Source organism: Zonotrichia albicollis, chromosome 7 (genome assembly GCF_047830755.1).
Source record: "Zonotrichia albicollis isolate bZonAlb1 chromosome 7, bZonAlb1.hap1, whole genome shotgun sequence".
Classification (NCBI taxonomy): domain Eukaryota; kingdom Metazoa; phylum Chordata; class Aves; order Passeriformes; family Passerellidae; genus Zonotrichia; species Zonotrichia albicollis.
The window spans coordinates 31,339,450-31,351,451 of record NC_133825.1 but is presented as its reverse complement, the minus strand read 5'-3'; the positions used below and the strand labels follow the sequence as shown (position 1 = coordinate 31,351,451).

The 12,002-nt window shown below is 44.5% G+C and overlaps 2 protein-coding genes and 1 long non-coding RNA gene across 5 annotated transcripts in view; 2 read left to right on the top strand and 1 right to left on the bottom strand.

The window, feature by feature from the left end:
* PIK3AP1 (phosphoinositide-3-kinase adaptor protein 1) overlaps positions 1 to 3,766 on the top strand; it is a 34,088-nt gene extending 30,322 nt beyond the window's left edge. For all 3 annotated transcript variants that reach the window (XM_074544865.1, XM_005481296.4, XM_074544864.1), the window contains 4 exons: positions 259 to 414; positions 2,152 to 2,222; positions 2,405 to 2,514; positions 2,903 to 3,766. In XM_074544865.1, the coding sequence (XP_074400966.1) occupies positions 259 to 414; positions 2,152 to 2,222; positions 2,405 to 2,514; positions 2,903 to 2,957 (392 nt within the window). In that variant the 3' untranslated portion in view covers positions 2,958 to 3,766. The remainder of the gene's footprint in view (positions 1 to 258; positions 415 to 2,151; positions 2,223 to 2,404; positions 2,515 to 2,902) is intronic.
* A 126-nt stretch (positions 3,767 to 3,892) lies between these two features.
* LOC141729684 (uncharacterized) lies at positions 3,893 to 7,511 on the bottom strand. Its single transcript, XR_012581107.1, has 3 exons — positions 6,848 to 7,511; positions 4,219 to 4,361; positions 3,893 to 4,122 (listed from the first exon to the last, which is right to left on the bottom strand). It is a non-coding gene; the product is annotated as an uncharacterized LOC141729684 (long non-coding RNA).
* A 47-nt stretch (positions 7,512 to 7,558) lies between these two features.
* The window catches only part of TM9SF3 (transmembrane 9 superfamily member 3), a 41,015-nt gene continuing 36,571 nt past the window's right edge, over positions 7,559 to 12,002 (top strand). Inside the window, exon 1 of the mRNA XM_005481297.4 lies at positions 7,559 to 7,725. Within this exon, the coding sequence (XP_005481354.3) occupies positions 7,648 to 7,725 (78 nt within the window). The 5' untranslated portion in view covers positions 7,559 to 7,647. The remainder of the gene's footprint in view (positions 7,726 to 12,002) is intronic.

Below are 12,002 nucleotides of genomic sequence, written 5' to 3'. Positions count from 1 at the left end.
TGTCCATGTGTATTGTGGTTTTGTGATATTTTAATACGCACATCCATGTGCCAGTTGTCAAAAACTTAAGGAAAGTGCTTTGCTTATTTTCACAGCCAAGAAAAGGATGTCCCCATCTGTGGAGTGCATCTTGATTCATTCATACACAGTTTTGATTGTCCTTATGCAATTGTGTTTAACTCTGTCCTTAAGTGCAAAATTGTCTCTTGGAGGCTGTAATTGCATAGATCTTTCTGAGCTGTTCGTTTTCCCTTCCAGATTTGGAAATTACAGTACCCATTCGACATTCTCGTAATACTTTGGGGAAACCAGAATGTGGAATATATGAATACACGCCCAGGAAAAACCTTTTTCCACCAAAAAGGGAGTTAAAACGAGGAGACTGGAAAACAGAAAGCACATCCAGCACAACAAGTAAGCAACCTATGAGCATCAGCGTCCCTACAGGAGAGCTGGATGGAACACACTTCCCAAGCCTTACCCTGGGGTCAGCCCAGGGGACAGGACTTCTGTTCCTGAATCCTAGCACTGACAATGCCACCCCAAACCTTGCATGCCTCAGGCCAGCTGTTCTCAAAACTGTGAAAGCAATTCCAGGTGTGCATCAAGTGGTTTGGGCATCTTCTGTCTGCATCTCTGCAGGAGGAGAACCTGAAAGCTGAGCAAAAGATTCTCTTGAGCCCCTCTCAGAGAAGGCATGCCACCTGTTTTCAGTTCGTAAAAGTAGATGGCAGCTGCTGCCTTATTGGAAAGGATGCTCCCATGCTGTGACTGCCAGCAGGCTGTGTGCTCTTCTGGCCTGAAGGGCTGGAAGCCAGTCTCTATACGTTGTTTCTTCAATTGTTTTACATAAAGGACAGCATTTTTCATTGGTAACTGTGGGATCTCTTGAGTGGTTGGGCAGTCAGCACATTTTTATTATCTTTGCTTTTCATTACATTTAATTTGTGCAAATTAAATCCCTGCGTTCTTACTCTTACTGCAGACTGAGCAATTCTTGCAGAAATCATTTAGGACCAGTTGGGTCCTTTGAAAGGAAACCTGACTTCCTGTTAGGTTGCCACCTTTGTGACTCTTGGCAAGGTGCAGCTGGCATTCATCCAGAGCAGGTGCCAGAGGCAGCTGGCTGAGCCAGTAACTTGCCTACAAGCACATGTGAGAGAAGCACTAACAAGTCTGCAGAGCTTGCTGTATGTAGCCTGGTGCTCTTTCTCACGGGGTGATGCTGAGAATGGACCCTAGCACAGGATTTAGCACTCTAAAGTGCTGCTGTTTGTACCAGCTGATGAGACTTACCAAAGCTAGCAGGGAGGGACTGCATCTTAGGAGAAAACCTCTCTTACCACCATTTCAGCGTACAGGTTTCTGAGTAGTAGTATCCCCATATTTCACAGCCCTATAGAATGTTATCTATTTAGTACTGAAACCAGCCATAGCAGTATAGGGTATGTTTGTGAGTTCCTGTCACCTTTGGAAGTGGCATGACTGATTGAAAAAACAATCCCTACTCTGAGTCCATGACAGTTTAATGGGTTTGCTTAGATGGGTGCTGAAGGTTGTTTGAACAAACTTGTTTTTAGCTTGGAAATAGACTAGGAAACATTTCTGTGGTGATGGAGGATTGTTTTAAGAGTAAACAGTTATTTATTTGGAACAATAACTTCTTAAGCAGTCAATCCAGGAATGAATATGTGACAGTGCTGAGAGCCATCTATCTTCATGCAGTTGTTAAAGATACGGGGACTGATAATTTAAATGTACGTAAGTGTTGTGTGTGTAACCCTTGTGAAAATATTTGCCTGACTTCCAGATGATATAAGCATTAGATCTTTTAATATTACATGATATGACACATATAAAGAATAGATTGTGGTTGTGAGTATTTGACCAGAAGACTGGATAAAGAAAGATAAGGCAGAGATCTTCTAAAAAGAAAGCATAATTGAATTGCTTGGGCCTGTGGTTTGTGTTGTATGAAATGCTGTTTTTGGATCCCAAATATATGAAAAAAACAGTGAAAATAAATTAATCTAAACAAGCATTAATTATATTTGCAAGAATTAAGCATGAGGTTAGAAAGAGCCCTGAGTTAGGAATTTGCAGTTAAATGCCCAGGGTTTGTTAATCAGTTTTTTCTCTCGCTTCCTCCAGGTAGTGCAAGTAATCGCTCCAGCACTCGGAGTATCCTGAGTGTCAGCAGTGGGATGGAAGGGGACACTGAGGTAAGCTCTCACCTCTGCTACATACTGCTCTGCTGTCCTTAAGTACACGCCTTTGTTTTCATGCTGAAAAAAGAGCTCAAAGCTGGCATTGCATTTAGAGAAATGCCAAAATGTAGCCACTTTTGTGAGGATACCAAGAACCAGATTCTGCTGGTCTGTAAACACTTCTTTTCATTTTGTAGGACAGTGAAGTCCCAGAAACAGCAAGGAGCCGCAGCCCAGTTCCTCACCAAGCAGAGAGGGTTCCTTTCCCAGAAAGGCCTCCCAGAGTGCCTCCTCGAGGTGCAAGCAGGTAAAACTAAAATGCAGCTCAAAATGGGTGCTTTCAGTTAATCCTCATGGAAGCCTTGGACAGAAAGCAAGGCAGTTAGCAAAGGCAGCAAGAATGCTTTTGAGAAAGCTACCAAACTCTCAAAGTTTTACTCCAACCAACCATTTTAGCATCTCTTTCCAGTAATAGTAGAATTACTGCAGCTACAGAACAGAAGAAATGGCTTGGACAGGAACAATGCTCTGGCAGCTTGGCATCTGCTCTGTTGCTCAATCAGCCTGCTTTTCTTCTTGTATGACTACTGATTGTACACTATGCTTACATATGATTTTATTGCATGCAATGTGCTGTTTCAGAACTCTATTTTCTACTACTTTTTCATACATTTTCATTATCTGTCTTTTTATAGGCCTGTGAGCTGTGAAGGCTTTTATCCTCCACCTGTGCCCCCAAGAGGTCGCTGAATCTCTCAACATCTGTGGAATATGAGAATTTTTTTTGTTTATACATGTGTTTGTACAGATTTTTTTGGGCTGTGTTAAATTATTTATAACTGGGACCCAAATAATTTCATCCCCTTCGTCCTCCCTGAAGCTCTGGTGACTTTTCCCATGATTTTCACTGGGACCTTTTGGCGTTTTATAACTTTTTTTTTAGTTGGAAGAATTTTGGTGCTTTGGGGCTTCAAGAAAAGGTATCATCATTGGGAAGAACATTGATGTGTGTCTTGGGAGCCCTGCATCAACATGAAGATCCCATCTAATCAAGAAAGCACATGTGTCCTTTTAGGAACTAAGTCCTAAAAGCATTGTTACCAAACCTCTCAATACAGTCTATCAGGGCTTGACTGGAAAACATGCTTAAAAAGTAAAGAAAATAAGATGTTTGAAAAATGCTCATTACAGTGGAAGCAGATGAATGTACTACTGCTTAGCATAACATTTTGTATACAATTATACTGACCTTTCAGAAGGTGTAGCATCCCCCTTTAGCAATCATTAAACCATGGGGGGATGAGAAATTTTCTTCAAGAATGTATTTTGCGCACAGCCTTGAAAATGCCTTTCCTTTTCCTGTTCACTTCCTGAGGAAGACAGACAAGGTGTTGTGTGTCCTGTATTTACCATGAAAATTCCCAAGACAGCTGGTAAGGGACCTTCTGTATCACAAACCAACTGGGCTTAAGTTTTTTCATGCAAGTTGCAGATATGGTGTTAAAAGATCACATGACTGAGCTCTCAAATTAGAGAAGGCCTGTGTGGCAGTGCTGTGCTCTGTGTCTTTCACGTGTGGTCATTGCAGCAATATGAAGGCATTCCACTTCATACTCTGGCACAGTAGTGAGTCCCCAGTTACCAGGGCACACCCCTCACAAATACCAGCCATATTTTAGCTGGCTGCAGAGGGAACAGACAGCCTGGGAGCTGGACTCTGCTTGCTCTACTGTCCCTTTCTACCAATGTGAACCTGCAGCAGCTACGTCCAGCCTTTTTTCTGCCTGAGGGCTTACAAACTTAAGGAGGCTTCCTGGTTTGGCTCTCTTCCAGACCTTGAAATTGTCTGTGCATATCCCAACCCTTGGGGGACAATTGAGGGCTCTGGTTGTCCATGAGTGACACTGCTGGAAATCTGCAATGATAACATTCAGGGTAGAGAATTAAACATCATTACATACTTGGTTTTTAGGGATGAAAGAGGGGGGAATGACTTGAAAAACAGACATACATGTGTATTAGGTGATCCCTCAGGTAGAGGCAGGACATGTAGAGCTTCTGTCTGATCATGTCAGCTCCCCTTCATCAGCAGGAGAGCAGGTGACAGAGTTGCAGTTCCTTTCTCTTGCAGGGTGGCAAACTCAATGTGTGAAGCTGCAGAAGTGACAACAACTGTGACTTGACCAGCACTGAATGAAGGTGGAGGAGCCCCTGCTCCTTTCAGGGATATAGACATATGCTAAATATCATCTATGCATTAGACTCATAGGATTTGGGTGACTCCAAATGCAGTTCATAAATCCTCTCCTTTTGATGGCAGAGGGATGCAGTTGCTGTGCTGCATACACAGCACAACAGATAAAGAGGTGTCCTTTCTGTTTTGTTGGTTTTTTGTTTTTTTTTTTAAAGGAACCTCAGTGCTGTCTCCAGTGACTGCCACTGTAGACTTTCAGTGAGTTTGCTTTCCTTCACTGTAGCCAGGGGAACGGTGAGGTAAGAGCAGCCCTCCTGTGCTCTTCTTGGACTGAAACAAGATTTCCAGCTCTATTAGCTCAAATTGGAAGGAGGGAAGGAGGTTTTGGTGCTGAAATGGGGAAAACAGTAGGAAGGATAAGAAGAAGTTAGGGACAGAAGATAAACAGGTTGTCTTCCGCTGTCGCACGCTTTGGTTTGCATACAGCTCCCTGGTTTTGCTCAAAAATTCCCTATCTTGGTGCTGACTGCAGCTGTGCCCCAGACTTTGGAGCTGTGATGTGGTAAGATGAATTTGTCTGCTTTCACATCTGCCAGGTACAACATAAAGTAGAATTGTAGGATGTGAGTAAAACTGTAGTAAGGCAGGAAAGGAAGAGCAAATTATATGTGTGTCATGCAGATTTTCTTTCAGCATTGTTGGACTGAAGCAGCCCTGGGATCTGTCTTTCCAAGCTAATTTTTAATTCTGCATCCCCTCCATGTTATAGCCAGATGTCCTCTATGGGAGGGATTTATCTGAGAATTTGACTAATACCATGGCTGTGAACTGGATATTTCTTGTGTGTGCTGTGCAGAGATGGTTGTATCTGAATTACTGAAAGTAGCTCATAAGTAGCCTTTCAGTCCCTCTCCCATTTGAAGCTGAGATATTTCGTTACTTTGGCCTGACCCATCACCTAAAGCCAAGTGTTGGTGGGGCTCTGGGAGAGGCGAGCTGGGAAAAGGAGAGCTGAGCCACACTATAAATACATTCTGTTCAGGCCCCTTCTGCACTCCTCAGGGGAGGGAAACTGAAGATGCAGCTGTGGTTTCAGGCATTCCTCTCTCACTGCTGCTGGGTTAGTGAGGGAGCTCAGTAACCAACAATCACTGCAAGACTCTCACCCTATTGAGGAAAAAAGGAGCAGCACTAAGATGGCTTTACTGTTGGATGCAGGTAAACAATTGGATGCAGTCATGTCTTTCAAGCCTCTTACAGGCCAACAGCAATGCACCTGCTTAGCCACCAAAGTGTGTGTTCCACACAGGTTGGATTCATCTAGTTGCTTTCAGCCTCTTACATTTCACTGTATGCAGTCCCTGTATCTGTCTTTTGTGCTGGTGAGCATGTGGTGTGTGTTAATTCCACCCAGGATGAGAAATGCACTGAAACTGAAGTTCAGAAGAGACCAGAGAAGAAACAGTGTGCATGCAGATTGCTGGTTATTTAAGAATATGCTTGGGAGGGAAAGTGGAAAGGGAAATATGAAGTGTTTCTGATGCATATTAGAGTTCAAGGACTGAATAGATAATAAAATTGCTTGTAAAAACTTAAGTGGCCTGGCCAATTGTAGGGGCATCAACCAATCCACCAAAGTCAGGTGCCAGCTGGCAGGCCTGGGGACAGTGTTTGTTCTTTGTACAGCATGCCTTGCAAACCCTGCTGCAGCAGATGGCTCTGGTTGGCCATGGTGCTGACTGAGAGACTTAAGTACTGAATAAACTGAAGATGCTGAAGCCTCCTCTCTCTGTCTCCCAAGGGTAAGCTACTCTATTTTGGACTGAGATGCAATGACTAGAAAGAAACATATGGTGTTATCAAAACTGTCTAGGATTTTTTTTTTTTATCTCTATGTGTGTGTGTAATGCAAGCATGGCTTTTGCATGGGTTTTGGCAAGTGTCTCTACAGAGACCTCACTTCTACTGAAACAGTGCATGCACTATCTCCTGCATCTCTGGAAAAGGCTTCAGATAAATACACCTTTGAAATATGTGCAGGGAAGGTAGACTGAATGTGTGAAACCACAAGAGGAAAAGCTTTTAGCATAGGTATGATGGTAACAGGGAAATCTGCTTTCTGCATAATTTCTACAAAGCAAGGATGACATGTAACAGCACAGAGTTCCTGCCTTCTGCTCGTATCATTTATTGTCTGTCTGCTTATTTGTTGGCTCTCTTTGAGAAGATGGCATAGCCCCCCCCCCCCCCCCTTTTTTTGAGAGAATATGTAAGATAACTTCTGAAATTTTTTAACTGTAATTAATTTTAAAGTTGTCTGATGAATCAGTGTTCAATGACATGAGCTTTTTGCATTGATGGCTTGGTTTGGCTTGGTTTTTCTTACTGTGGACTTGTAGTTTGAGGTAGGTTTGTGGGTTTCATCTTGCACTGACAGAAACCTTACCCTGAACAAGATCCAGGTGTGGCTGTGCTGCCTCAGCGCCTGCCCTGGGCCCTGCGGCTCCGTGTGCTGCTGGTGCGAGGGCTGTAGAGAATGGGGCTGTGGATTTCACTGCTGAGCTTCGAAAAGACCTCTGAGAGCGTCGAGTCCAACCTCGGCCTGAACATCACCGTATCTACTTGACCATGTCCGGTCCTTCCTTAGACACCCAACACCCCCAGGCCAGGTGACTCCACCACCTCCCTGGGCAGCCCCTTCCAAGATCTGCTCAGCCATTCTGTGCAGAAATTGCGCCTAGTGTCCGAGCTTGGGGCCCTTTCCCTTGTCCTGTCACTGGCTCCCCGGGAGAAGAGACGGACCCCGCCTCGCTGGAGCCGCCTTTCAGGCACTCGCAGAGAGTGATAAGCGTCTCCCCTCAGCCTCCTCTTCTCCAGGCTCAAAAACCGCAGCTCCCTCAGATGCTGCTCCCAACACTTACGCTCTAGAGGGTTCTTGTACACTGCCCTGAGTCCCGCCCTTCCCAAAGACCTTTCCATTACTTTATCGATCAAAACGAAATATCAATTACAATTCCATTCCGTAAGAATGGCGCTCCCTCGGGCCGCGCTCGGTGCCCGGCCCGCGGGGCGCGACCGCACTGTGCATGCCCGCGCTCCCTGCCGGGCTCCGCCCGTAGCGCTCCCGTAGCGCCCCCGCGGTTCCGGCGGCCGGGCGGGTGACGTGGCGGGCGGGGCGGAAGTGGCGTCGGCGGCGGGCGCGGGCCGGTGCCGCGGCGGGGCCTGCTGGGGACGCCGAGGCCCGAGATGGCGGCGCCCGGGCTGCTCCTGCTGCTCCTGCCGCTCCTGCCGCTGCGCGCCCGTGCCGACGAGCACGAGCACACGGTGAGGCGGCGCCGGCTTCCCGGGAGTGGCGCTCGGGCCGGGCCCCCGTGGCGCGGCAGCGCGGGGAGCGCGGCTCGGTGGGCGGGAGGGACGGGGAGCCGCGGGCCGCGGCCTCGGGGGGAGCGGGCGGCCGCCGCCCCGCGGGGCTCCCGCCGCGCCCGCTGCGCTGCTCGGGCTGTTCGGCCGCGCCGGGCGGAGCCGGGCCCCGCGATCCTGTTCGGCGCTCGGGGAACGCCGGGGCGCTCGGGGCAGGGCCGGCGGGTTCTCTGATCCGGTTTGCACATCCTTGTGCGGCCGGGCGGGGTGTCCCACCTTTTCCTGGAGCAGATAAACGTCCCGGCAGGTACCGTGCATGCTTTGTTTGGAGAGCGCTGTTTGCTCTGCCCTCCTCCCGGGAGGATGTTTGCTCTGGCTTCAGAGCTCAGTCCGAGCCGGAGCTGTTCTGACAGCCCTGCGGGACAGGGGCTGACAGCTCCCCTCGGGAAAAGGCAGGATAGCGTGGGAATCGGCTGGGGAGTGAGAGCAGGACGGGGACACTGCCACGGACCCGCAAGGAAAATGGGTGCAGAAAATACTACTGATCTGAGAGCTCACGCATTGGCATGAGGGTAGTTTTTCTCAAGTGCTCGCAATATTATCCAAAAAGAATCTCTAGGAAAAAAATACTAGTGCTTCATCAGTTTCTGATTTTACATCAGAGTGTTGTTTCCCGTGGCTTTCAGTGTGAGAGAATGGAGGTTTGTGTGATGAGCTGAGATGTGATTTTGGAACAAGACTTGCCTAGAAATCATGTCTTCTGCAAGTGGAGTGTATTAGAACGTGGCTGTGATTAAACACTGGCTCTCTCTGACTGTCAGGACTTTTTTTGCTCTTGAGCAGCCTGGCTGGTAAAACGCTTGCCGAGTTTCTTAACATAGGTTTCTTAAGGTGAGGTTGGTAAAGCTTACCAAGTGTTCTTAATGAAACAGATAAATAGTGTTGATAGCTTTTGTATAAGGGGTCATTAATTAGTTGCCTCATTCCGTTTATTTTTGAGGACTTTAAAACTGATTAGGATTGTGTTTGTTTTTTCAAAGGGAAAGGACTTCATTGGTTCTTCAGTTGATGACAGAAAAGTTAATCTAATATTCAGTACTTTCAAGAAACAGATATTCTTTGAACTAGTTTAGGTGCCAGTTTTCTTGCTGAACATATGCTTTACAGTGAGGCTTCTGCTGAGGTGAGATGGTTTTCAGCATTGCACTGTGTTTATTTTAAGGGCTGGTTGACTTGAGGGATTATTCATTATTAAATTAATATTGGTAGTCTTCTAGGGGAAAAAAAATAAAGCTGTCACTGAATTTATTAAAGTTTGAGCTCTCTCTTCAGAAGTGATTGTTTTAGATCTTCTGAATGATTACCTAAACAATTACCCATGGAGATCACAAATTCCTTTTGAAGGCTTGTCATTTTTTTTCATTTAAACTACTCAACTCTGAGGGATTGTAAGTCTATTTTGGTTCAGTATTCTTGTTCACATAGGGTCCAGTTTATTAACTGGGTAAGTTATGTGATAGGTTAGGAATAGTTGGTGTAGAAAGACAGGTATCTTATTTTGGAAGACTGTCTCCTGACTTGGGTATTTTGATATTTTAATCTTGTGTGTGGGAGATTGGAGTGGAAGCATTAATAGCATGAGTGAAGCATGGCCAGGGTTTTGTAGTAGTGTACTGGTGTTAAGATAAAGAATCTGAAGGAAATATTCCTTAAATACTGCATTTTAATGAATTTCACTTTTAGATATGATTGCAGCTGGGAGATTAATTTTCTTATAATCCAAGTGCTTTACTACATTTTGAAGGCTCTGCTCACTTTTGGAGAAGTGGAAGGGAAATTCAGGATTTGATAAGCTCAAACTAAATTTTCACTGACTTAAAGGCTTGAGACCTGTTGGTAGGCATACACATCCTTGTCCTTCCGTTTCCTCAGTGTGCAGCTCCCTGGGGGAAGGTGTGCTGGTGCACACTGACACAGCTGAGCAGGGTGTTGTCAGGGCTCAGCATGTTGGACATACGTGCTTTTAAAGCTGCTGTAACATGGAATTGTATGCACTGTGTGCTGTAGTATGTATGACACGTGCCCTTTATTTTAAGGTTGTGGAATTCTAAGCAAATACTATAAAAGGTAATTGTGAGAGGACTCTGCATGAAACTCTAGGTTTGTGCTTTTGTTTCTGGAGATGTTAGGTATGGATTGTGTCATTGAATCAACAGCTTATATCCTTTATCTTAAATTTCAGTTAGTCTTTAGAAATCACATTTGCTTTTCTTTGGAGGAAGAATAGTTTAAATACAATTATAAGATAAAGAGATGGTTATTTAAAATGAGTAGTAAGTGAAGAGAAATTTTTGCCACAGTATTTAAAATCTCCATTGTCTAAAGACAGTACAGCAGCATGACTTCAGACCATGACAGAACAGTTTATCAGGAACTAACTGAAAACTTGTCTGGTGATTCTTTAACTTATTTTCATGCTTCAGAGCATGTAATGTACTTGCTCACTGCCTGTATTATAACAATTGCAACATTTTTTGACAATTGTCCTTTTATTTGTGGAAGCGATAGTATCAATGGGGTGCTGGTGGCCTTATCACAATGTACACTGATCCTGCAGAAACAGGGCTGGGGGCTCCTGCCTGCCCTTTGCTTTCACATCTTCTGTTGCCAGACTTGTTGAAATTGATGATGTAATAGACAAGCCATAAAACATTCTGAAATATCCTGTGGTTTTTGTTGGAGGAGAATGGTCTAGAGAGTAGGTAGCATTTTAATTTTAATGTTGCTTCAGTTTAATTATCTGTGCTCTCTAAGAATGGAAATACATGAAAAACATTGAAAATAAACAAAACCCTATAATATAAGCCTATATTACATAGCAAAATTCCTAATTTAATATGGTTGAGAAAAGCGTTTTTGCTTGATTTTATACCCTGATCAAATACATTAAAACCCTGAGAATGTAAGGCTTATTTAAAATGAGTATGTAAAATTAGGAACTTTGTATAGTATCTGAAAATTGTCTGTTAGAGAAACACTGTGGAAAACATTTCAGTTCATGTAAAATACTTATTTGCATGTGAAGTTGAGCGCAGATGAGCGGCCTGATTCCTCTTTGAAGTTGTGTTTCCATTTTGAAGAGGTGAAATAAATGTCATGGAAGCGGGACGTGGTGTGCCTGAGCAATCTTGTGCATCGAGGAAGTGTAACAGTAAAAGTACTGCATGTACAGAAGTTCAGCCTGTGCCACTGGTACAGTTCTAGACACATCTTGATGAGGCCTAAAATTCAGAGAGAAATAAAGAAGTGTTACTGGAAATAGCCTGCTTTGTCCAAAGGCAAGCCTGAGGCTGAAACCCACAGTTTAATAGGGTGTAGATGTGAGCTGCAAACATTGAGAATTATCACAGTGCTCAATAGATGGGATATCTGTAAGATACTGGGTACTGCAAGCCCTGGGATATTATTTGCCAGGTGAGTCTTGCTTGCTGCCTCCTGTATTTCTTATCTTGCTTCTACATCTTTGCTTTGCCAGTAACAAATAATGTTGGTTCTTTTTTTCCCCCTGCAAGATGTGCATTGTGGGGCATGCCATTCCAGACTTCTATTCGAGGAAAGGAGTAAAATCACATATTTTCTGAAAGAAACTGTCTTGATTTGAATTTATTTTGCTGAATCATCACATGTTTGGCAGATGTAAAGCTCTTTTTGTCTCCCATCACTTTTTTGCAAAATATTTTCCTGGTTTAAAGAAGAATATCAGCAACAGTCTCATATCTATTTCTGCAACCTTTTGTAACTGACTTCATCTAGCCTTAATTGTTTTTTAGAATAAATAGTCTCTTTTTAGGGTTAGCATGCTGATTTCTACAGTTGAGCAAAGAGAATATAAAGTTGCTTTCCATACCACGAGTGCCCTGTTGGGTAACAGGAAAGAAAGATGCATGTACTGAAGCCAGTATTGCTATACTTGAATAGTTTCTAAACTGTATAGATCTATGGAAATTGTCTATATTAAGCCTCAAAGTGGTGCACCCCCCCAGTTTTTCACTAGTTGTATTACACAGAAGATGTGCACTCCTGGCCATGTCAGACTACACAGGGTTCCTGCCACTGTAGTGCTCTGCAAGGAGCTAGAGTGGACCCATCAATACAGGCAATGAGGAAGAACTGTGGGTGGGTTGGATGTGATTTTAGCTTGCACAGGCACACCCCTGCAGCCCAGTGCTCTGAGCAGGCAC